The sequence below is a fragment of the Mus pahari genome, chromosome 23, assembly GCF_900095145.1.
Source record: "Mus pahari chromosome 23, PAHARI_EIJ_v1.1, whole genome shotgun sequence".
Taxonomy (NCBI): Eukaryota; Metazoa; Chordata; class Mammalia; order Rodentia; family Muridae; genus Mus; species Mus pahari.
In genome coordinates, this window is record NC_034612.1 from 30,208,011 (window position 1) to 30,234,638 (window position 26,628).

Below are 26,628 nucleotides of genomic sequence, written 5' to 3' on the forward strand. Positions count from 1 at the left end.
CAGCGCCTGTGGACATTCAGCACACTAATGCCTAGCAGCAAGCCGGCTGTTCCTAGTCTCCAGCGTTAATAAACATGAGCTGCCTGTGCTCACCTCTGTGCTCTGTCCTTTCACTGAGCATCTTACCTCACGGACATTCTGCAAGGCAGGGCTTGGAGGCCATGCCAGGAGAGATGCTGAGCTCCTCTCTGTCAAGGCCAGCTCCCAACCCTGGTACAAGGCAGAGTCAGGAGGGACATATGCTTATCTTGTGCAAAATACTAAGGCACAGTAGGGTGTGAGGTGCAGGCCTGGTATCACAGCTACACGGGGTCCGAGACAGGAAGATCACAAGATCTTCAAGGCTTGCCTGGCCTACAGAGCAGGTTTTCAGGCCAACCTGGGTAACATAGTGAGAACCTGTCTCACAATAACAAAGAATAAGAAGGCTGGGGATATAGATTAATGGTAGAACATCTGCCTAGAACCTCCCTGAGAGGGGCCAGAGCATGAGTCAGCAGTAGAGTATGTACCTAGCGTACCCAAGGCCCTGGGCACAATCTGAACACTACAAAGAAGAAAAGGGAAGGGAAAAATAGGAAAGACTGGTGAAGGTCCACAAGGAGTTCCCATACAGAAACTGTCCATGCATAACAGTCCATACAAGACACAAGACAAAAGCAGGTCTATTCCAGAGGGACACAAAGGTTGACATGCTGGTGCAAGGAGAAAGGCATGTAGACAACGCTGAGCCTCTACGTTCACCCTACTCCCACGACTGTAGTCAAGACTCCAAGTCTGCAGGAGAGGTATGGCCATTGCCCATGGGGAGCTGCACTGAGGACCTGGGTAGGGGTTGAGGGCCAAAAGCTGCTACAACACGGTCTCCGTGGACACCTAGAGAGGAGGGTGCTGGCCATGGCTAGGCCAAGCAGGACAAGAGTGCTAGTATAGCTGGGTGAGGCCGAGTGACTGAGTTCAAGACAGCAACAAGAGGAGTGTCTGGCTTGGCCCTTGCAGTCTGGGCACCACTGCATGACATAGAGAAGGGCAGTGCTCTGTGGGCCTCACAGACATTGCAGGTCTTTGGCAAAGAACTGGGCTGAGAAGTCACAGTGGGCAGGGACTGTCTGAGATGCTCCAAGACTCTGCTCTGATGTCTGAATGCCGGTGCTACCGTCTTCCATGACCCATGACCTTCACACAGAGAGCACTGAGGCCACCTCCTTAGAGTCACTCAGCACTCAGGTAAGGGCTGGAGCCACCAGAGACTTGTGCTGGCACAGCCTGGAGCTCAAGGATCCAGACAGTGCTGGTTTTTGTTGTTTTTTTTTTTTTTTTTTTTTTCATTATCTTTGGGCCTTGCCTGACATGGGTGTTTCATGGTAAGTGACACCCTGAAATTGTAGAACCATGTGCGGCAGGTGTGGGCACAGGAAGAGGTGAGGCTGGGCACCCTAACCGCACTGCTGCTTGTGACGCAGACAGGAGCAGGGACGTCTGCAAGCTCAGGAAGCTTTCCGCTCCCAGGAAACCCAGCAATTTTCTGCCCACTCCATTTCCAAAAAAGATATTCTGATTTTAAATGTCACTGGGCAGCCGTCTGGGCTGTTCTGAGCAGCACTTTGGAAGGACTGTAAGGTGGTATGAACACCAGCCTCCCCTAACTGTGAGAGGAATGTGCCAGCTCAGAGGCCTGGCACTGGGGTCCACTGGCACAGCCTCACTGGTGGAGGGAGGAGCTCTGCTCTATGATGAGGCAACACTGTGGGACGGCGGGGGCCTGGGCGTCAGATTCCAGAGATGAATTCGCTTAATTACATGCATGCTCGAGTGCTTAGAGGAAGTGTACAGATGTCTGCAATTTAGTTTCAAATGCATCAAAAGAATAAAACGAACTAATGGATGGCAGAGGGATGGATAGGAATGTCATACAGCCACAAGTGTGCCATTCCCGACAGGATGTAGGTGGTGGGTAAGTGGGCATTCACTGTAAAATTCTTTCTACTTCTCTATCTTGAAAATGCTTGCAGTTAAAACACTGGGGAAAAGCAGTAGGGCCCGAGTCCATGGAGGCCACCCTTAGCCTATAATGTGGAACCCAGGAGGCATTAACACGACTCTGGGCTGGCTCAGCATCCATGTTTCAAATGGAGGAACCTCACTTGTCACCACGCAGGGTGGGCAGAGCCCCTGGCAGGCCTCTCCTTGGTGACTCTACACCTCTCCAGACCTAGCTCATCAGAAGCACTTATGTAGAGGCTTTTATGGGAGGCTATGAGGAACATGGGCCTCTGTAATAAAGCAGCTGTCCCCATCTTAGGGAAAGCACAAGGTATCTAAGGACAGAGACTGACAATCCCTGTATCTGCCTCTGTGCCAGCCTAGTTTCCCCATCTCTAAGTAAGGCCTTCCTATAGATACCTGCCCTATACTTTCCACAGTATCTCACTATGTAGCCCAGGCCCTGAAACAGCCGCTACAGTGCTGAGTCTCGAGGCCTGCACCACTGTGTCCAACCTCCCAGAAGCTTCGCCAGGGCTGTCTGTCATAAGTCAGCTGTCCATCCAGCCAGTTGGCATGTGAGCCCATTAGACAAGTAGACCTTAGTACCCGTTTCCTATTCCCTAGCTACACTAGCAGTGCACACAGGTCAGTGTACAAACAGCCAGTGACCCAGGAGACCCAGGAAGGATGGTGTGCATCAACTTGGTACGTCTGCATGCAGCCACTGTGATGACCCGTCCACTGAACCCCCAAGCACGCCCACACACCCAGCTCTAAGTGGTCACCAGAGTTTTGCTTCCCCGCCAACCAGCTGTGAACTAATTACAAAAAATCCTAACTAGTTGAGCTCCCTCTCTGAGCATATGTTCCCAATTAAGACGAACCGCAGCTGATTTTAATCAATCTTCCTTGAAGCGCCAACTTGAAGCCACTCTTCTTCTCTAGGGGGAGTGAGGCGGGAGTGGGGGCGCAGGAGGCTGCCTGCATACTGAGCACATGGTAAGGTTTGAGGAAGCCCAAAGGCTAGACCGCAAGGTCCCAGGTCCAAGCAGCCCTATTAGAACTGCAGAGGAGGCTGGGTCTCAAAGGGACTGGCCAGGCCATAAGGAGAAGCCCCAGGATGGATTTTCTTCCCCAGTACCAGAGGATGCCAGGTTCAAGATCAACATATACCAGGAACGAGGGCTTTAACTTAGATGAAAAAGGAATGACAGAGCATCTCACAAGGCTTTGAAGGCAGTTGGGAGGTAGTGGGAGATGGGGGTGGAGGAAGGACCTAGCGCAAGATTCCCTCAAGAATCCTCATCACCCAGCCTTATAAAGTGCAGCAGCTCAGATCAGAAACCAACAGCCCAAGCCCACCCACAGTGTTTGTAGGTGGCAGCCTTTCTCTTTTCATGTGTCCAAGTCACCTCCTGGCCCACAACTGAGCCAAACCCAGGCCTGTTTGCCTTTCCCTCAGAACCAGTCTCATGTGTCACAGCTTCTGTGCCCATGTGCTCAGAAGGAGCTGCAGCCACCCTGCATTCAGTGTTACAAACTGGCTGCTCACACAGGTGCTCCTGAACACACTGAAGGGACAGCAGATGAGGAGCCAGCTGACACTGAGGTTGGACAGGGACTGTTCCTTACCACAGGTAACTAGTGCCCCCTTGCAGAACCAGTTCAATCCTGGGTGTAAAAATCCTCCCTGCCCAGAAGTGCCAACAGCTGGGACATACAGAACAGACTCAGTCTGGCAGCCATGGACTTGCAGTTAGCATGGGGCCCTAGAGCTGAGGCCAGTGACCTAGGAAGGAGACTCAATTATCCAAGACACAGACAACTGCCAGGCTGGCTCACCCTTAAGTTTGTCTGACAAGGATATAGGGGACACAGAGGGGAAAGGCTGGTATGTAGAGGGAATTGGACCAAACTCCCAGGATCAAACAGCTTGAGTAAATGGTTTATTTACTAATAAAACAGTGGGCACAGCCTGGCCTGGAAAGACCTTTAGTATGACTAGTACAGGACGGGGCGAAGAGCCCAGCACTCTGGCCATCACCTGGACTTCCTGATATGTGCTCATCTGGGGAGTCCAGCGGAGGTCCAGTACTGGCTAGGGGAGGAGTCAGGGAGCCTGCTATATAGCCTCCAGCTCTGAGATCAGAGTGGGGCTGGACGACAGCAAGCAACCCTGGCCTAAGAGCAGCAGGGGGTTAGGGGGGAAGCCCACACAGAAGACTTAGGCCTCATGGGGCAGCCTCTGAGTAACCACTTTCCCAGTCTGGCTCTGGTAAGCTCTCTTCCTGAAGAATAAGCACAACCTACAGAGGTGGCAGGGTCTATGGGGCTGTCTAGAAATTTCTACAACAGATGCCTCTCCCCCTACCTCAGGCCTCCATGCCAACTGGGCATACCATCCTTGGTTTCCTGACCATCAGCTGACATGGGCATTGCTCTCCAGGGCCACGGACTCAGCCCTCCATGCTGTCTCTGGCCATGCCATGAGTATGGTTGATGGATGTATGCACTCAGTGCCTGCCTGCACACAGGCACAGAGCAGCACAGAGCAGGGGTGGACATGGTCACTAGCACTCTGGCCCTCAGGAAGACTCTGAGCTGCAGGGCTGAGCAGTGCCAGCACACACACTTGTGGTGCTGTGGGAAGGAGATCTTGTGAATCCCATTCTTGTGTCACCCACATGGGGCACAGAACACTGGCACCTCCTCTAGTTGTGTTGTCCCTGAAGTCCCTGCAAGCTGCACTGAAATCCATTTATTGCCCCATCCTGACACAGTTCTGCAGCCAGGTAGCCTTGATTCACCCTCCTGCAGCCCTCAGCCCAGGACAGTGGCCCAATTAGAACAGAACAGGATGACAGGTCCTAGGGCTGGGCATGAGTACAGCCAAGGTTCAGAACACCTCACTTCATCAAAGTTGTCACCTCTCCCATCACCAAGATTGGTAATGGGGACAAGATTTGATTGCCTCTAATAGGTGCCAAGGTAAAAATCAATGGCCTGTCTAGGGGCCAGGCCATCTCAAACCTGTGGGCTTCTTGCCATGAGCAGTGTGATCAGGAGGAGGAAAACTAAAAAGAAAAGAAACAGTCCAACGCAGACAGTAGAGAAGGTCATGACCACAGGGAAATGGGAGTGACAGGGACAGCATCAGAGAGAAGAGAGGCCAAGGTCAGTGCTGAGAAGCACAAGAACCAAGGGTATGAAGCGGTCCCTGCACAGCGAGCCAGAGTGGCCCAGACCTGTGGCCCTGCAAAACCTAGCAGTAGCTCTCAGCCGGGTGGGTAAGGGATGCATAGGAAGAAGTCCAGGTCTCATTCACAGGGGCTGGAAGGAGTACTGTCTGTGCAGGGAACATCTCTGGCCACCAAACCTACCTGTAGGGTTAGCCTCTCCATCTGCATCTCCAGCATCTGCTTTTCCTGTTCCAGACGGCTCCGCTCACCCTCCAGCTCCTCCACCTTCAACCTGCAAGGAGACCATGACATAACCAGGTGCCACTACAGTCTAGCACAGATGGAAGGTCATGGCCATAGTGGGAGGACAGCAGTGGGTAGCACTTATTTAGGTATAAGGAAGGATTCAAGCCAGGGGTTCTTGGTTGGCCCTGAAGCTTGGCTAGAAGCAGGTAAGGAATCTGTATCTCAGGCCCCCTGGGTCACCCTGGAGGGTGACACAGGTTAGAGGAGAAACTGCAAATGGAAAAGCAACCTCAGGAGTCTTTAGAGTTGTGGGTCTCAAACCTTCCTAATTTGTTGTGCTTCAACCCTTTAATACAGTTCCTCATGTTGTGCTGATCCCTGACCATAAAATGGAGCAGTTCCTAAAATCTGTGTAGGCCAGGAGCCCATAACAAAGTAGTCAGACAGCTACAAGGGGCTAAAAGGAAAGGAAGTGTCCAGAGAGCACTTCAGGACCAAAGTGTAAACCAGAACAAGCCAAGAGCAAAGCTCTGGCCAATTGGAAATGGAACAACACACACTAAATACACTGCTCAAAGAATGTAAAGGAAATTAGCAAACATGTTGAACTGGACATAGTGTATCCAAGAAAGCCAGGCTCAGAGACAAAATGTATAGTATCCAATGTTCTTATCTCAAATCAACAACCGAGGCTTCCACTTTAAGGATAGAGGAAAGGCTAGGCATGATGGGTATGAACCTGTGATCCAGCTGAAATGGAGGAAGAGGGGCGGGGAATTCAAGGGCAGTTTTATGAGCTAGGATCTTATTATGTAGCTCTGGCTGGCTTGAAGTAGGACATAGAACACTCCAGAACAGACCTAATGCGTGGCCACAAAACAAGTCTTAGTATATTCATTTAGTAGAATGCCTGCCATAAATGAAGTTGGAGATCAATGACAGAGGGACAGTAGGAGGTAATTCAACAAGGGTTAGGGAGATGGCTTTGTAGGTGATTGCTTTGAAAGCCTGGGGACTTGAGTTCTATTCCGTAAACTGTGGGATTTTAGTTTCTTTTAAAAGTCCACAGAAATATCATAAGAATATGTTTTCATTTTAATCCCAGGTGTGGGGATATGGAGCTGCTTTAGATCTTCCATGTCAGTGGACTATGATCTGCCTCGTGCTCTGGCAGGGGCATGATTTTGCCGGCTGCAGATAGAGTCTGTGACTGTGTGACATTTGGAATTCCTGGGACTCCTTAGAGGGTATATAAATGCTAGGGACCTGAGAGATGTGATGTGGGTTGTTGGTTGGTTATGGTCTGTTAAGCAGTCATATGCAAAGAAGAAACAACTACAAGAAGAAATTAGATATCCTGATGGAGAAGATCAAAGTTGCCCCAAGGAACTCAATGCCCCTAATCAGCGGTTAATACTCTAATGAAAACACCACCCCGCTCTGTCTCTCTTTCTCTCTGTGTGCCTCTCTCTTTCTCTTCTCTCTCGGTGTCTCTGTCTCTCTCTGTGTCTCTCTGTCTATCTTTGTCTCTTTTTCTGTCTCTTATCTAGTGTTAGGGTGTTGAAATGGTAGGGGAAAAGGTGGATGGGAAATGGTGGGAAAAAAAACCCTACTAAGTAGCAAAATTCAGCTACATCATTGTCCCAGCACTGCCATGAAAAGCTGGGTATGCTGAGGCACACTTGTGACCCCAGTGCTGGGAAAAGCTGGGTATGCTGAGGCACACTTGTGACCCCAGTGCTGGGGAGGCTGAGCCTAGAGCAGTGGTTCTCGACCTGTGGGGTATGTGTCAAAAACCCTCTCACAGGGGTGACCTAAGACCAATGGAAAGCACAGATATTTACATTAGGAATTGTAATGGTAGCAAAGTTACAATTATGAAGTAGCAATGAAAATAATTTTGTGGTTGGGAATCACCATAACATAAGCTGTACTAAAGTGTCACATTATTAGGAAGGTTAAGAACCAATTGGTGAGCTCCTGGCCACTGAGAGATTCTGGCTCAAATGGCAGATGTTAGACTCTTTGAGGACTGATGCCGGAAGCTGACCTGGCTCACACATATACATACTCAACCACACACCCATAAAACAAAAATGTAAGAAACTACAATTATCCTGGGATAAAAAAAGAACTCACTGGGGAGATTAGGAGACACCAGGGACAAACACCCAGAGGAAACAGAGGGCTCCAAACACAAGGAAAATGTCCCATCAAAGATGTCACATGAGTCCAAAAGGAAAGCAGGGAAGGAGAACAGCTCCGGCCGACGGCTGACAGCAGGCTGGAGACAAGGAGGATTGGGTACACAGGGAACTCCCAAGCAAAACCAACCAGAGAGAAGAGCTCACCATGAACCTGGAAGATGTGAGAGGGCACCACAGGACAAAGGTCACAAAAGGATGCTAGGAGCTGGGCGGTGGTGGCGCACGCCTTTAATCCCAGCACTTAGGAGGCAGAGGCAGGGGGATTTCTGAGTTCGAGGCCAGCCTGGTCTACAGAGTGAGTTCCAAGACAGCCAGAGTTATGCAGAGAAACCCTGTCTAGAAAAAAACAAAAACAAACAAACAAACAAAACAAAACAAAAAAGGATGCTAGGGACAACTGGGCATACACCCGAGTAGTCAAGATGGCACAGGCAGACTCCTACTGATGACCTTCCAAGGTGACCCCCAGAGAAGCAGATAAACCTGCGATCACTGTGAGGGTCAAAAGGGAAGTCAGAGTCCCAAATAAGGAAGAAGGCCAGGCCAGTGAGTACAAGCAAACACTCAAAGAACCCTATGGTCTTGCCCAACTTTGCAGAGAAAGGAAGGAGGGAGCTCTCTCTCTGACACCAGCAGTGAACAGACACTCAATAGAGGCAAAGACACTTCCAGAAAACTAAGGTCAAGCTGGGCCTGGAGGTATAGGCCCACCAACCTAGCTGTGTGGACACGGAGGCAGAAGGATCAAGAATTAAGGGTTTTCCTGGGCCTCTCATGGGTTCAAGGAACAGTTCGTGGGATCCTGTCCCAAAATGTAAAAGGTAGCCACAGAAAAAGGCTGAGAAGGTAGCGTGCTTGTTTAATACACGTGAGATCATGGGTTCAAACTGCAAACCTAAAATTAAAATGAAATGAATATATGAAACTAAAACTAAAATTATTGTTTAAAATAAATAACTAGGGGCTGGAGAGATGGCTTAGCGGTTAAGAGCATCGACTGCTCTTCTGAAGGTCCTGAGTTCAAATCCCAGCAACCACACGGTGGCTCACAACCATCCATAATGAGATCTGACACCCTCTTCTGGTGCATCTGAAGACAGCTACAGTGTACTTAGATATAATAATAAATAAAGCTTAAAAAAAAAAAAAAAAAAAAAAACTAGAACTGAGACCAGTAAACCTGGGGGACAAGCCTAACCACATAAACATGGGAGACAGGTGTGGACCCACTTAGCCACGTGCCAGCTGTTCCCTGAAAGATTTCCATGCTGTGGCAAGGGGTTTGAAAACAGCAGGAATCCAAGACATCTCAACACCTAAAAATGTGCTGTGTGACCCTCTAATGAGCAAGGACAAGAAGCTCTCCTCTCCTCTGCTCTCAGTTGACACAGGAAAAGCCCTTCACCAAACCAGCCACCTTGAACACAGAGGGCAGCAACCTCAACAGGACGTGTCATTTCTGAAACAAAAACAAACAAAAGTAAAAACCAAAAAAAACAGAGATGTAAAAAAAAATTCCTAGCACCCACATGGCAGCTCACAATTGTCTGTATCCAGTTCCAGGGTATCTGACCCCTCCCTCACACAGACACATGAAACACCAATGAACATAAACAGAGAACAAAAGCAGGGGAAGACAGCGGCAAGACTTCCTCAGGATTAAGGTGCAGCCGCCAAGGCTGGCTACCTGAGTTCCAGCTCAGGATGAAAGGCGAGAACGCACCCCTGAGTGCCATCCTCTGGCCTCCACACTTACGCCAGGGGGTCTGCAGAAACGTGCACACGTGTGCGCGTGCACACACACACTTACACATAATTACACAATAAGAAAAAGCCATTTTATTGATGCTTGTGTCCAGGGACAAGTGAGCTTAGTGCTGAGGCTATCTCGGGTAAAGCAGACAGAAGAAGAACCAACTGGGAAGATGCACCTCCTGCCTCCGGAGCCATGGGGGGAGACATTCCTTTAAAGAGATGCCCCCACAGGTGCTATGCTGAGTGGAAGATGTCAGTACTAAGAGATCACAGGCACAGAGTCCACCCAAGTGGGCATGCTGGACCAGAGCTGAGGAAGCCATTTAGTTAAATGACCACATCCACTACCTGTTCATGGCCACCCAAAGGAGCCCACACAGCACACAAAGGTAAAGCGCTGGCCTCACAGTCAGGAGAGCCTGAGTCGGATCCCCAGAAGCCATGTTTATACAGGCTGGGTGGAAACAGGAGGGCCCTAGGGTTCTCTGCCCACCTACCTAATCTGCTTGGTGAGTTGCAGGCCAGAACTCAAAACACCAAGATAAGGAAGTAGATTCTGAGGAATGTTAAACGAGATTTATGTCCCACTGCCTGTGACACAGACACGCACTCCTGGCCATGTGTCCTGGGCCCTCACACACAGGTTCCCTAGCACATGCAGGAGCACACTCATGGGGGTGGAAGCAGGCGCTGGGTTCCATGTCCAGTGATACAAAACCAACAGAAGGTTGCAGAAGGCCCAGGGACATGGGGAAGCACGTGCACACTCAACATGAAGACAGTTCGCTGACAGTATGAACAGCAGGCTTCTCTTTGTTTTCCATTAGTTTCTTCTTTTTTCGGCTTGTATGTGTGTTTCCCTTACAAAACAATAACAACAACAACAACAACAACAACAACATATGAGCTGGGCATGGTAGAACATGCTGCATGCCTCCCAGCATATAGGAGGCCATGGTAAAAGAATAAGGGGTCAAGGCTAGCCTCAGCTATATAGCAAACTTTACCTTAGAAAAGAAACAGCAACAGTAACAACCCCCACATACAAGCAAGCACAGGGACTGATAAAGATGGCCATGTGCACACGGCAATCTCTCAGAACGCCACTGCAGTTGAGAATAAAGGCAGTCTCATTTCTCTGAAGCCTGACCACAGAAAATAAAAGGGACAGCATCAAAAACTCCCTTAGAAGTTGGAAGCTGATGGATGGCGTGGGGGAGGGAGTGGCCCTCCACAGCTGATGCCTGTCTGCTACTGACCCTACAAGGGCTCTGGCAGAGCCCCCGCAAGGGTTCCAGCAGGATGGGGGAGGTTGAGCTGGGGCTGAGTAGAAGGTCTTGCAGAAACTTTGTACACTTAAGGAAATGCAAGTCAGAGCTTCTTCCAGTTCGCTCAGCTCTCTGAATCAATGGCAACAGCTTCAGCAACAGCGTCTGTGAGCAGGGCCCCCAAGGGAACCAACCCGATGGGCCTGGAACCTTCTTCCTTTGGAGCGTCTTAATTGTGATTCACATTTAAAGTATTCATCAACCTCACTGTACATCTTGGTTCGGGTGTTTGTTTTGTCTGTACCTCAGAGTCTCAAGTAGCTCAGGCTGGCCTTAAACTCAACATGTAGCCCAAAATGACTGAACTCTGACCCATCTGCCTCCACTTCCCCAGGCTGAGATTATAGGTGGGGCACCATGCTGGGGATAATTTTGGTTTGGAGGGCTGACTAGACCTGCTAGTGACAAGCTGGTATTCCTGTACGTGCCATCCTACAGAGGCCACAGACTCTTTACAGCGGTGTCCCTGTGTTATGCCTGAGACCGTTTGTTTGCTTCCCCGAGTACGTTTCACTTTTGTTGGCAGTTTGTCAATTTTATAGATTTTCCCCCAAAAAAACAGCCTTTTGCTTCTGCATTTTTCTCAATTGTGTTTCTTTTTTCAAGTTCATTACCTCCTCCTTGCTTCTCATCCTGGGCTCTTTTGCTTGCCATGTCCTCCTGGTGGCGGGGCCATGGCTTCTGCTCTGTCAGCTGGAACGCTGGGCGCCGCAGGTTCTCTTCTCTCCAGGGATCTGATGTGATGAGCGTGTTTTCATTAGCGTTCACTTGTTCCTCTTCTCTGCCACACATCCCGTGTGATCCGCAGGTAGTTCAGAACCATGCTATCAATTTCCCCGCGGGTACAGCTTTTCTTCTTGCACTCTGTTACTGACATCTAGTTTGAGTTTGGTGTGGTCAGATGACATTCTCTATGCACCTTAAATGTGTGTGCTTTTGTGTGTGTGTGTGATACACACACACATGTGTACATTTCTCATGTAAATACCCATGCAAGGCATGTGGAACGAAATCAGGCATCCTGCTCTACTACTCTCAACCTATTTTCTTGAGACAAGGGCTCTCCCTGAACCCCAAGCTGGGCCAGTGGCTAGCAAACCCCAGCAATCCTCTTGTCTCAGATCCTATGCCACTGGAGTTATAGGCAGGCACATGTGCAACCACACCCAACTGTTTACCTGGGTGCTAGGGATTTGAACGCAGGTCCTTATGCCCACATAGCAAAGAGCTGTTACCCACTAAGCCATCTCTGGTACCTGATCTCTTAGGTTTTATGAGGGTTTGCTTTATGACCAAAGACATGGTCAACAATGGGTACCTTTCCTTGTGCATTCTAAAGGTATAGGGACAAAGAGCTCCACAAGCACAGACTGGACTCTGATGGACGGTGATGACTGGGTGCATGTCTGCTCATTCTACCCAGTACAGGGAGTAGTGTGCATCCACCACCTTCCTGCATCCCAGAGTTCTGCCGCTTAGTACAGGCAGCAGCATGGGATGAGAGCGCATTCCATTATAGGACACAAGAACCCGATACTGGTGGCTGTGAGTAGGGCTCCCCACGGGGTCCAGAGGCTGGGGCCATGCACTCTCAGGAGAGCAGGCACCAGCACTTGTGGCCTTGCTCTGGTGGGGCAGAGGCGGTTGCTGTTAGGGACACATGATCCCTTCCTAGAGATCTCAGTCAGCAACTCAATCGCCAGTCAGAAGGCCACCTACATCAAGCTGCCCCTCCCTCTCTGCGGCCTAACTTTAGGTGTCTGTGTCTACTGGTACTGGCCGCCTGCTGGTCCCTCTGCTCCCTCAGTCTACCATGAGTACACAGATCTGTAGGTAGACGGAGAGCCCAGGAGGAGAGGGGTTGCCCAGTGACCAGAGCTGTGGTACCAGTCAAATGGCTCAGACAAGCTCCCCTTGAGAAGACACAATGACAAGTGACAAGCTGCCCAAACAAAAGGTGTCCCAGAGAGGGTGACCCAGCCTGAGCACACTGAGTAGCAGTTACAGAGTTCCTGCTTTCTCCCCGAGAAAGGCCAACATATTTAAGGTCCTTGTTATGGTACCCCTCAGCCCCCTAGGCCCAGGAATGCCCGCTCAGGCTGGGGCCCAGCAAGCAGTGAGGAGAGCTGGGAACGGAGAAGCTGTTAAGTATGACTAACAGGTTCTGGCTCAGACATGCAAGCTCACAGTCTACCCAGCTGCTAACCCACAGACATTTAGGGTCTATCAGAGCTCCTGTCTGACGGTGGAAAGTGATGAGCTCAGATTTGTTCCAGGTGAGAGGCCCTTAGTTGCCACCACTTAGCTTTGCACTGTTGCTCCCAAGCCTGGCTTCACAGAGATGGTCCAATGTCACAGGTGTGTGCAATTCATATAGCATGGCATCTGTGCAACTACTGTCTATGCCTATGGAAGCCAGAGGTTAACAACAGGTGTCTTCCTCTAGCCCCTCGATCTTAACTTTTGAGATCTGATCTCCCACGGAACCTGGAGCTCACTAGGTAGACAGGCTGAGCCAGTGAGTCCCAGGGTTCCATCTGTCCACCTCCTCAGGGGTAGGATTACATAAGCAATAATACCTAACTTCAAAAACCAAACAAACATTGGTCATGGGGATCAAACTCAGGTTCTCATGCTGGTATAGCAAGCTGTTTACTCCCCAGTCCTGTGCCCCTTATGTGTAACCAATAGTTCTATGCAAATACACAGGGTTGCAGACCAGCCCTCATCCTCACTGAGCCCCAGATAGCAGCACCTACCTGCACCTACCCTGCCCTGTCTTCTGCATCTGCTGGCTGGCTGTGTTCATAGCCTTGGTCTTGAGTGAAGGGCAAGCTGACCTGAGGCAGGGCTCTCATGTCAACTCTCTTTCTCTGAGTCAACCACTTCAGAAGTGGCCCTCCTCTGGAGTTACATGAAGGACCAGCAGGAAGGCACTTCAGGCTCAGGAGAGGGATCAAAAGGATCTTGTTCCAAGAGGGCATCCTCAATAAGGGTACTCACCCTTGCCCAGCTAGAAGAAAGTGAGACTCCAGAGTCCACATCGTCAGTGTCCCTTCCAAGGGAAGCTGGGGCGGCAACACGGGTCTAAAGACCCAGCTCCTCAGCAGAAGTTTTAGGAGGGCTGCCCCCTGAAGACCCTTGAGCCAAAAGATGGCTCAATGGGTCCCAGTTTGGTATCCCAGCAAAACAAGTTGCCATGCATAGCACAGTCCCCTTGCTCAAGATAACAGTGACAAGTTCACTGACCAAACCGTGGGAAATTGAGGCACAATGATGCAATGTCGGACACAGCTGGAGGGTTAGAGAGCAGGGCAAATGGGACCACACAAGCTCCTGGCAACAGAAAGGGCTGTGCTGGTTGCTGGCTTTTTGTTTGGTTTGCTGGAACTGCCACCATCAGATTGGCCTGTAGGCAAGTCTGTAGAGTATTTTCCTAATGTGGCCAGTGTCACCACTGAGCAGACAGTGCTGGAAGGTCCAAGAAGGCAGGCTGAGCAAGTCACGAGGGGCAAGCCAGTAAGCAGCATCCTCTCTGGTCCCTGCTCCAGTTCCTGCCTCTGGGTTCCTGTTTTGAATCCCTCCCCTGGCTTTCGTCAGTGATAAGATTGGGACATGTAAGCCAAACAAACCCTTTCTTCCCCCAAGCTGCTTCTGTGCTCATGGAGTTTTATCACAGCAATAGATATCAAATTAGGACAAGGGAGGAACGATGGGAGAAGACTGGCTGTGGGGAGCAGGCCTCAGGAGACCCATGCCAGGCTCAAAGAGGGAAGAAGCTAGGCAGCTATGCTAAACGCCTTCATGTTTGGCCCAGCATAAGCCATCTGCCTAAGGCATGGGCTCCATTTGAGTTCACTGCACAGAGGCCCTGCTTCCCTGGCCTTCTCAGCCACACGTGCTCCAAGCCCACAGGAATGACCTGGAAGCCCTCACTTGCCCTCTGCTGGAAAGTCAAAGCACTAGCAGGGCAGTGGGGGCTGCAGCCCCTCCAAACTCAGTGGCCTGCTTCTTACCAGCTACAAAGGCACCTCACTCACAGCTGTGCTCTCCAAAGAAGACAGGAGGCTTTGATCTTAGTGTGGAAGACGGTAACAGCAAAGCCCCTTTTTAAAATTTAAAAATCATCAAACCTGAAGCATATGTATCAGCCTCTCTTCCCAAGAAACGTGATGCACTCTGGTCCACACTTGCACCAATCACACCAGAGGCTGTGGGGAGGACAGGTCCTCAGACAGCACAGGGCCTGTGGCATGAGGAGAGTCACATTGCAGGCCATGCAGCCAGCCAACTCTGCAAACTTGCACTTGCCCACGCCCAAATGCAAGTCCTCTGCCTACCAGCCGACATGAAGCTGGGTACACAGGGCTATCTCTGTGACCCTAAGGACCCAGCAGAGCACTGACTGCAGGCCAGCAAGCACTTACCCTCAGTTCGCCAGCTCTAGAGATAGTACCTCTTGCCAGCACCTCCCAATCAGATGCAAATGAGGGCTGCCCTGACTCTGCTGTTTTTGGCTTCAGGGACCCAGAGCCTGCATGGAATATACTTCCAGGTCCTTTAGATACACACATCCCTGCCCTCAAACATGACTGCATGCTTTATCACGAAGTAGATATTGTGGAGTATCAGTGGGAGGTGTTTGGTGTGTCTGCCCAGGAGCAACCTCTCCAGCTTGGCTGAGGCTCACAAAGAATGCTTCCCAGCCCTTAGCCAGGTCATGGCTGCCTGGCCTTGCCAAGTCCCTCTGACTGGCCTAGGCAGCCAGCAGTGCCTGATGCCTGATGCTACAAATCAGATCATGTCGCTCTTCTGTTTTAAAATGCCTAATGGCTTCCACTACTCATGGGATAAAAATGCTGACACTCACCAGGGACACACTAATTCTCCAACAACCCAGCCAGCCACAGCATCAGGCTCCCCTTTCGCACCCAGATACATGTCCCAGGGACCCTTATCTCCAGATGCCAGCTCTTACAACACCACCCATAATTAAACAGCTACAAGTCCATGTGAATAATATCCCCATTAAGCTATGAGCTGATGAAGACAGAGTGTGTGGCTCTCCTGGCCAGTCAATTATCCACTCCACTCTGCCCTGACAGTGCACAGCATACACCACGCTGGGACAAATGCAAACAAACAGCTCTGTGCCTGGTATCCCCACAGAGCTCCTTCCCAGGCCTGGGTCTGTGTGAGAAGTGCTTTGGCAATGAGAGGGGACCTCGAGCCATAAAGGACCTCAGTGCTATTCACTGGACACTTCTGGGAAAGGTGCCAAGAAGCCTTCCTTGCTTTGACCTCAACAGCCCTGTAAAGCAAGAAGTCAGTCACCAGCCATTACCCAAAGAGAAGCAGACGTCAGAAGAACCTAACAGAGCCAAGGGTGATTTCACACAGAGGCAGGGCTTCCTTACACTCTCTGGGACACCAAAAGCCCAGCCAGAGAGGACTGCTTCTCCTTCCCCAAGATCCGTGCCATTTCATCAAAAGACCTCTCAATGTCTACAGGGCTTTCTAATTCCCTAGGCCCACATCTCACTTGCTAGAAACAGACCCTAAAGTGTCAAGTCCTGGATGCAAATCAGAAGAGAGTGGCCAACTCACTACCTTCATCCTGCTGTCTCTCACAAGATGCCAGGGCAGTGGTGACAGTCGACCCACGGCTGTTTCAGACAGAAGCTAGAATGGCAGAGCCTGTGCAGGTCAGGGGGAACCTGAAGGCAGTTCAGAGTTGGGGTCCCCTACGTGAAAAGTTCGGTGTGCAGACACGTGCCCCTAGTCCCTAGTGCTGGGGAGGCAGCGACAGGAGGATCCTTGGAACTCACTGCTGGCCAGGCTAGATGAACTGGAGAGCTCAAGGTTGAATGAAGACCCTATCTCAAGAACTAAGGAAATATTTGAAGGAAATAACACATAACACGTGCATATATCTGTACAAGAACATATGAACAGACACACAGACACACACACAGACACACACAGACACACACACACACAGACACACAGACACACACACACACACACACACACACACACACACACNCACACACACACGGCAAAAGCAGTAAGTTGTCTCTAACCCTCAAAGCTTGAGAAGACTGTTTATCTTTCTGTGACACAGAAATCTATCTCTGAAAGACGCTTGTCTGCACCCTTCAATCCACTGATGGCCCTGTGCCCCTTGAAGGAGCTAGGCCTGGTAACTCATGTTGCTGGCAGGAAGGCAGGTCCTTATGAATACCCTGACAGGGGTGTCTGTTCCTCTTGAGCAAGGAGATGGCTGGGGACCATCTGATGATGCAATAGAAACAGCCTTGGGAAGGTAAGAAGGCAGTGGCTCAGGTGGGCCTTTCCTCTTAGGAGTGACAAGTGAGGTAGCTAGAGGTCCAAAGGAGGCCATACCTGAGTGCATCCACCTCCTCTTTGCAGAATGGGAAGCTGGATTCAGCTGAGCTTGTCTGGGCCCTCAGCATCTTCAACTCCATCTCCAGCTATCAGGAAACACAGAGTTAGTGGTCAACATGCACAGGTACTTACAACCCAGGTCCCTCTTATCCCCAAAGTCCTAAAGTCTGCATCTAAGCATCCTCAGGCTGGATGCCTAGTTTGTGCTGGGAATCAGGGGGAGGAGGGCCATCTGCTTGGCCAACCCATAGCCTGGATCCACCAGTCCACAAGGCATTCCAAGTCAGATAAACAGACCTTTTCTTTTCCCATGCTCTTGATCTAAGATTAGGTAGGGAGACACAGGGTTGGTCATTCATGTACTGCTGAGAGAGCTACAGATACTCCGAGACAGAGACAGATAGAGTAAGTGGAGAGAGCAGAGTCTAGAATTAGTATTTCGTGGATGAAGAGTCTCAGCATTTCTGACAAGTGACATGAACTGGGCCTGTCCTGAGCACACCTTGGTGTGCAAGCTGCTCTGCATATCTGCTGGGAAAGGTAGGGATGGCAGACAGGGAGCAAGATAAACCCCAGGCCTGGGTAACAGGAAACTCACCCAGAGCTGACCCTTGCTTTTTGAGTGTCCTCAGCCCCAACCCTCTAAACAGTTGCAGGCTCAGTGCAGGGGCCTAGAGAACAGGATGCTAGCAGACTTCAAGGAAAAAGAAGCCTCCTTAGGGGTGGGCCATGGGTTGGTCTCACTGCCTACAGCCCAGTTCAGACCCCTCACCCATCCCATCTCCTGCCACACTTAACTTCCAAACACCAGGCTTTCTGGACACCAGAACTACAAGCCAGATAACTTCTTCTGCTACAGGCACACAGGATGTGGAGGAGCAGTACAAACTGCCCCAGTGTGTGTATGCATACTTGGGAACAGGCATGAATGGAGGCCAGATAGCAAAGTTCAAGGGTCATTGCGCAGGAGCCATCCAGCTCACAGACCTTGGACACAGGGTCTCTCTCACTGAACCTGGAACCGGACAGTTTATCTAGGTAGGCTGGTCAGTGAATTCCAGGGGCTGACCTGTCTCTCTCCCCATCTCCTCTATCTCTGCCTGAGTTCTGAGTACCAGACTCACGTCCTCATCCCCGTGCAACAAGCACTGCCTGAGTTCTGAGTACCAGACTCACGTCCTTATCCCCGTACAACAAGCTCTTTACTAGCTGAGCTACCTTCCCAGCCTCAAGGATGGTGCCATCTTAGCATTCCACTGGCTTTTGTTCCACTGACACTGTCATTCGTGGTACAGCTCCTCCATGGCGAGGAACAAGCAACACAGTGCTTACTTCAGAGAACCGTCCCTCGCTTACACACTCTGATATAGTTTATGTGCAGTGGCAGGTCTCACAGCTTTGAGAATCTGACAGAATGGCCCCTGAAACTGGCTGTGCTGGACAGATCCCAGCAAATTTCCTGTTGCATATTGTTGGAGGAGGTGGTAAGGCTGCAGGGCCTGTTGCATGCTGCTATAGTAAGAGGGGTGTGTGTGTGTGTGTGTGTGTGTGTGTGTGTGTGTGTGTGTGCACGTTCACGCATGCAAATACACATGTAGAAAAAGTGTAGGTGTAGGTCGAGGACACCTTACAGAAATCAGTTCTCTCCTCCCACCATATGGGTCCTGGAGATGAAACTCAGGTCATTAGGTTTGCACGGCACATTTACCTGCTGAACCAGCTTGCTGGCCTCATAAAGGCTTTCTGTGACTCCTTCTCAGTAGGCTCTCTAGCCTTGGAGAGGCTGGTTAGACACATGCACACACTGTTTTCATGGAAACATTTGCTTCTCTGTATACTTCCATGTTCCCTACAGAGTGGAGTACAGATGTCCTTGTGCACCTCAGTACTGAGAGGCATATCTGCCTACTTCCCGCAATGCTTTATGGCTTGAATTCAGATGAGGCATGAATAGCTGATGCCTGCTCAGATGCTTACAAATGCCAAGCGGCCTTGGCAGCCAACTGTTCCAATTTCTTTGATTCTGCATAGAACTCATCAGAAAGTCTTTCCCCTTTACTAGCAGAGTTTAGCCCATTTATATCTTGCTATCTGTCTGTATTGATTTCTACTGCATTAGGTTCCAGTGCTTTCTGTCTCCCGGTTTGTGAGCATGTTTCCTTTTGTGTGTCTTGATATTCCACATTTGTGCTGTTAAGCACTGGCTGCTTCATGCTGCATCCATACTTTTCTGGGCTGGACTGAATCAAACACATGTCCTACTAAATGCCTGACTAGTTCAGTAGGCTACCCTCCTCACTTGGTAACTGAACACAGTAACAATGCCACCTGTTTACCTGCTGGACCGAATGCCCAGATAAAGCCTTGTGACTCAGTCCATCTGGTGGTTCAGCATTGATTTAGTATACTTAAGACTTCTTTCCTCATTGTGGGTAGTGGTATCCATTTCTGTGGCCCTGGACAGACGAAGGTGACAGTGGAACTCATCCCCTTCCATTCTGATCACAATGGTGGTAGCTCGTCATCTCAGTGTCCCTGGGCAGGGCTCCTCCATAAACTCCCCACACCCCAGACCATTGGAAATCCACCGGGGGCTTTTAAAAGTCTCTTGCTTACAGACATAAAACCCATGCAGGCTGTGGGCTTCCTTGGCCTTTTTGTTCTTGTAACCTAACCCCCATAACCAATCCCACCCTCTCTCTATTAGACAGAGGGATCCTATCAGCCCTAGTGCTCTGGTAGGTCCCAAAACACAGCTAAATATGCTTCCACCTCGTAGTCACTTTCCAGGGCATCTTCCTGCTCTCGCTGATGATGATGGACAGCCCTTGCTTTATTCCCTCATCTTTGCTGGATCCCTTCTTCTGTCCTTGTGTTCCTTTCTAAACACCAGCATCCTGCACAGCTTGGCACTCACAGTCTTATGTTCTGACTGCCCACATGAGCTGCATCTTCCACATGTACAGACAGCTTTCAGAGCCAATGCTATTCAGACTCTGCCACTGCATTCCCTCCCAGTACCCGACCATATCCTAACTCCCTCCATGACAGCTGCAATTCCTCATCCAGCCCCTCCATTGTTGCTCTGGGCTTGCTCATGCCCCAGGTTCTACCATACCATACCGTACCGTACTGCTAAACTCCACTTTCTGAGAACTGTGTGCTTGGGGTCAACTTCTATGGTAGTGGATTTCTCTCTCCTGATCCATAGCTTTCCCTCTGATCCCCTAAACATGACTCTACTTGCTACAGGAGGCTCCTATCAGATCCAGCTCCATACCTGAGGTGGCGTGGAGGGGAGAACAGGCCTCTTGCCTTGCTAGGATCCAATCTCACAGCCACTGGTTCCTCCATTGAGAGGCAAGAGCTGTGCTCACAGTGAGCATGATCTGCTTCTAGCCCATACGAACAAGGACCCTAGTGCCTATTGTAGTCCTGTGTACCATGACAGCACATGAGTCCTGCTTTGCTGAGGTGAGGTCCTGCAGTGGGTTAGGACTGCCTGGCAGGAAGTGCCTCACTAGCAAGCAGGTCACCTGATCCTCCCCTTCCCAGGGTCTTTTCCTGAAGCCTATACCCTACCCTTCCCTGACAAACACTTTTATGCAGTTTACACTAACACTGATCCTTTACCAGGGGACATGTGCCTTCTGCTTGTGGCTTGGTTCTGCTCTACTTCTATTTTGCCAAAACAAGTTTGCCATTTTGTTTTGATCCTGTTACATCTGTTTAGTCTTCAGGGGAGGATTGGGAGGTGCTGGCCCACACCACGGCATTCAGACAAACATGGATCCTCTGAGCCCGCAGCCTCAGGTTTATGCTCAACATCCCGCATCTCCCAGGAACGTTCTCCTTCGCTGCTGAGTCTGCAACAGCCCTGCTTCCTAGACAGTATCTGGTGGCTGGCCCACCAGCCCCACTATTCAGCATTGCTTCCCACCTTTGCCTCTCCTCCCTCGACCCACAGCATAAGACGATGGTTGGCACCACAAACGCACGGTGGGTTTCTGATCCAGAGACATTTCAAACCTAGCTCTTCAAGCACATGGATGACTCTTCCTGTAGGATTGGTATAGCAAGTAGCCTTTGTTTTTATTATTTGCAGTGTTGGGATGGAACCTAATGCTCTACCACCGAGCCACGCCCCCAGCCCCTCACTGGGGGATTCTAGGCAGGGGCTCTACCACTGAGCCACACCCCAGCCCCCCGCTGGGGGATTCTAGGCAGGGGCTCTACCACTGAGCCACACCCCAGCCCCCTACTGGAGGATTCTAGGCAAGGGCTCTACTACTAACCCCCTCCCTTTCTCAAGACCTCCCCAGTAATGACAAGCACTGTAAGCCTATATACAGCCACACTCACTTCCTGTCTCTACCACATGTATCCAATATAACCACAGCAGCAGTCTGCCATCGCCTGCTTTCAGGCTCCAGGACCCCTGGCCTCATGAGGTGAGTCCTGCCCTCTCTTTTGTGGGCATCTGCTCCCTTCCAGCCAATAGGAGATGACTTATGTTTTGGATTGGTAGACATGAGATGAAGGGAATAGAAATGTGGTTGTGCGTAAATGTTGTAGCCCGTACCTATCTATTTTCTACTTCACTGAAGAAAACCTGGGCCTAGAGTCAGTTATAAAAACAAGAAAACATGGGACTAATTGGATTGCGTCTTCAGGGACCCTGCCAAATGCCTCAAACCATGGGCCAGATTCCAAACTCATCCTACTAAAAGGATTTTACTCACAAAGTGCTTTTTGGAGGGCTCATCTGTAGCTGAGCAGTGGGGCCCCAAGCACGTGCCTGCCAAGTGAGGGGGGGTGAGGTGAAGAGGAGCCCTGTGCAGGCTGGGTGGGGGTTGCTTCACCACCTGCCGCTGCCCCGCCTCCTGTCTTTTCAAACTGAATGTCCTAGAGAGACCGATACTGCCCACTCCACTCTCCACGACTGGTAGGCATGTGAATATTCTCCCCTTTGGCACTCTCTGGCAGGTCAGCTAGTGACATTCTCTACATCCAGGTGTGGCCAGACGCCAGGCTGTGGGGAGAACAGCATGTGTCTCTTAGCAGGAGGCTATGCTCATGTGTACTGGAGGTAAAGATGGGGATGCTGCCTGCTGCCCACTGCCCACCAAGACTTTGTGGTCCTCAGGAGCAAGTATTTACCCAGGTATGCAAGCTGTAGGTAAAAGTTGAGGCCCTCTACCTCCAGGCTCCCATTCCAATGCTGTTCATCATAATGCATACCAACTAGACTGCAGGATAACAGAGCAGGGAGGGTGTCCCAGGCCTGGCTGGAGAGATAATATGGACATACCTGTCCCTAAGGTGGGGATGGATAAGCCAGGTTACGCTCTAAATCAGGTCAGGGAATGTGAAGGTCCCAGCCTGCTGCTGACCTAGGCAAATGACAGAGATTTTCTGGCCCTGTCTTCTTCCATCCTAACAGCCCCATCACAGGCTGCCACAGAAAGAAACTACAGTGTGTCAGTGACCAACAAATCTATCAGACCAAACTCCTAAACGCTTGTCCTGCTGCTAGGCTGGGAGGAAGACCCTTTTACCTTGTCTCCCCTGCCCCACGCTCCTATGCTGTCTGCTCAAGTAGTAGTCACTAAAAAGGCAGGCGTCGTGGGGCCGAGAGGTACATGGGGCAATCCCAGCCCTAGAGAGGTAGGTGAAAGAGAACAGGCATCAGCTACATCATGAGTTCAAGGCTAGCCTGGGCTCATGAGACCACTTACAGAAAATGCAGGGCAGGGCTAGCACCAGCCTTTGCTTTCTAAGCATCCCTGCACTTCACGCTGCTGTACCCTGGTCACTCTGACAAGGACACACACTCCTCCTTTGTCTCAGGGCCCTAACTTCTGTCAGGGTCTGCTCTGAGGGACACAGCCTGGCAGGGGCTGAAGAAGAGTAAATGCAAATGACTTCGGCTCTGCAGAAGTAGACATGCCCGCCCTCCGGGCCATTCTCCTGAGGTGACACGTGCTGAGGACACTTCCTGCAATCTCTGACTCCTCAGTGTGGAGAAGGGACGCCAGCAGCCTCCCTGCTCTAACAGCTGGGTTGAAGCAAAGACTCTGGCGTCTCTGCTTGGGCCAGGTCAGGCCTGGAAGGCGTGGACAGGAAACAGTAGGAAGCAGCAACAAGTGGGGTGAGTGCTGCGTCTGTGGGATTCTTGGAGTCTAGCCTGAGCCAGCCTGGTATAGGAAGCCTTGGTGCAGATGACCTGGGTCAAACCTCCAAAGTGGCCACCAGAAGAGGTGCAGCTCTATGAAAGCTGTGACCAGCGGCTGGAGGCGTGGCTCAGGAGAGAGCATGCTCAGCACAGCAAAACCCAGCAACTTCAAATGTCTTTCTTGCCTTGCAAAACCCGTTTGCCTACCCCCCCCATGCTAAAATTCACATGTAATTTCAAGGCGCTCTGAATAGTCAAGATGATCTTGATGGGGTGCAGTGGTTATTTTTCTCCAGGCTGCAACAAAACACCCGACAGAAAGCAGCCTAAGGAAGAAGTGTTTACCCCAGCTCAGTCTGAGGGTGCAGCCTGCCCACCATGGCGGAGAAGGCATGGCGGACACACTGCAGCCACAGGCATGACATAAAGGGGTGGGTGCTGGGCTCAGCTCACTTCCTCCTCTTCATTCAGTCCATGACCTCAGCCTAGGGACTGTGCTGTGCACACTTGGATGGTATTCCTACCGGAGCCAACCCAATCTAGAAACTCGCTCAGATGTGCGCAGAGGGAGGATGTCTCCTAGGTGAGTCCACATCCTGTGACGCTCGCTGACAACCAAGATCTAAACAATGCATTATGAGGGTGGGGACACACAGGCAGAATGCTCAAATCAACCTAAGAGCAAAGGACACGAAAGACAAGAACTTAGGTGGTGGCATAAGGAAGGCCCCACAGGTGGAACTGGAACTGAGCTCAGCATGAACACAAACTGGCACGGCCAGCTGGTTTTCAATGAGGAGGCCATTACTACCAGGTAGAAAAGGAGGCTCAGAAGGGGGCAGGATTGAGACAAGTGGATATGTGCACACAGGAACAGGGCTTGAGCCCTAACTCATGTCACATAAAAACCAACTCAAAGTGGATCAGAACCAAAACATGAGACGGAAGGAAGATACAGGCAAAGGGAGATGAAATAAAAGACATATGGGTGAGACCTCAGGACTGAACCTTCCTAGCTTTGGATCAGGCAACACCGTCTAAGCTGTGCCAACAGAGTGCAGCAACAAAAGGAGATGCCGAGGGCCTCGGCACAGCACAGCTCTGGATGCTAAGAATACGGGAGTGGGAAATCTGCTGGGTGAGCTACAGTTTTGTTGAGGTAGAGCTCTGATAGTAGTTGAGTGTGCAGAATACATGAAGAACTCATACAGAAGAAAACACAGCTTATAGCCGGACGGTGGTGGCGCACGCCTTTAATCTCAGCACTTAGGAGGCAGAGGCAGGCGGATTTCTGAGTTCGAGGCCAGCCTGGTCTACAGAGTGAGTTCCAGGTCAGCCAGGGCTACACAGAGAAACCCTGTCTCGAAACAAAACAAAACAAAACAAAACATAACAAAAAAGATGGGCGAAGGGGTCTGGGGATGCAGCTCCACTTGTAGTATGCTTGCCAATTAAGAACAAAAGGCGGAAAAGAAATAGCAGCCACTTCCATCATCCCTGGTTTTGCGGCTTCATCATGGTGACTAGTCTGGCTACAGGCAACTCAATGGAGAGGCTCACACAGCAGCAGGCTTTGATCGTGTTCAGAGGTGACCTCTCACGTGTGATTGAGATGAACATCCTTCGGAACTGCAGGAAACTGTCTGCTAGAGACAGCAGCAAAAAGGAGGGTGGCTGACACCCCATCCCACCCCCAGCAAGAGGAGCCCCAACACTTCAAGACCGGAGCTCTCTTATAGCTCAAGAAAGCACAAATCTAACCTGAAGCAGAACCAGGGATACCCTTCCAAGAAAACTGCCCACAGATACTCACTGGCCCTGTGCAGCCCAGCCATGAGCTATGTCTCTTATCTACAGACTCCACCAGCTTTCCTCTTTGCCCTAAAGAATCATTGTGATTCAATTCTAAGGATGCTGTGGCTGCCTTCCCAGCAAGGCACAACCTCCCAATGGGAACCGTGTGCTGTGGTTTGGAGTGGTTCGGCACCCTGCCCTTCCTGCCAGCGGTTCTAATTAATAAAGCTGTTGCTGGGCAGCAGTGTGTGTAAGCATGCTCATCCATATACCGATGCCTGAGTAGTCTCATCATTCAATGCTTGATACATACCAGTCTCCAACTGGGCCAAGTACACAGATGGTAGGATGGTACCAGGTCCAGGGCTCTGGAGGGCTCTAAGGCTGTCACCATCTCTCCAAAGCCCACTCCGGGCAGATGACTCATGTCTCTAAGAGGTAACTCTGACACAGCAATAGGAAGTCTGAATGGAGGCCACTATTCAGCTCAGCTCTAAGCCCACAGGAACCTGGGGAAGTGCCCGAGGTGCTACTTCTTGGTAAAGGGAGAGAGAGGTCTTAAGCTGAACTCTCCCTGCACTTTACTTCAGCCTGGAGAGAGACATGGGGTACATGAGGCTGCATAACCAGTGCTAGCTACCAGGCAACTTGCTGCTGAATGCAATGGGCCTCCTACATGGGACACACCCAGAGAGGCCAGCCTGTAGCTTCTACGCAAGGCAGCTAGCTCATCCCTCCAAACACAGGGAAGAGCATTCTGGAGGCTCTACAGGGAGGCAGCTCAGGGTGTAGGCTGCTGCAGAGCAGGCTGGCTGAACCCCACAAGGGACGGGTTGGATGGTCAGACACTGGGAGGCAAGTGGCAGGGCATATCCTGAGTCTGTAGAGCTTCACTTTAGAAGCCCCAGAGGTCAGGCTTGAGGGTCCAGCATCTCAGATGCAAAGAAGAGAGGTGGAGTGGAGGTCTAGAAGCAATGTAAATAGCTTCTGCCAGCTGGACACTGGGGAGTGCCAATGCACTTTAGTGCAGGTGAGTCCTCAGCAGGTACAGAGGGACGAGGGAACGATGTTCAGGTAGAAAGTGGGGTCATGAACACTGAGTTGACCAGGGAAAGCAGACGGTGTTCTCCAAGTGCATGTGAAGAAATATTCCCTCAGGGTGGCAGTATGAGGAGGGACCAACTAGAGCCTCAATGGGGCCAGTTCCCTCAGAGAGCTCTCTCAGGCTCCCAGCCTGCAATGCTGGGTTGGAAACCAGAAACCAGCTTCCCCAGACACCTAATTGGCCATTGGGCTCTTGGCCTCTGAGATCTACAGCATTTACTACTTAAGATGCCTGGTGCTGCATGCTTTTGTATTTGCACCAAGATCAGTCCAAAGGTACTGCCACAGAGCCTTCCTATTCCCTCAGCCCAGGGAAACAAGTGTTCAAGGACATGCTTGCATACTGTGGTACCTACTCACTCTGCATGCCACACCTATGAATAGAAGAATATACTCAAGCGAGGCGTGGTGGCGCACGCCTTTAATCCCAGCACTCGGGAGGCAGG

At 50.8% G+C, this 26,628-nt stretch overlaps 1 protein-coding gene across 4 annotated transcripts in view; it reads right to left on the bottom strand.

Moving 5' to 3' along the window:
- The window catches only part of Mad1l1 (mitotic arrest deficient 1 like 1), a 306,462-nt gene that overhangs the window by 84,600 nt on the left and 195,234 nt on the right, over positions 1–26,628 (bottom strand). For 3 of the 4 annotated variants that reach the window (XM_029533893.1, XM_021186613.1, XM_029533895.1), the window contains 2 exons: positions 17,107–17,195; positions 5,367–5,457 (listed from right to left, as the gene is read on the bottom strand). In XM_029533893.1, the coding sequence (XP_029389753.1) occupies positions 5,367–5,457; positions 17,107–17,195 (180 nt within the window). Of the gene's footprint in view, positions 1–5,366; positions 5,458–15,128; positions 15,230–17,106; positions 17,196–26,628 lie in introns of those variants that run through there. The other variant, XM_029533896.1, reaches the window with a different exon arrangement.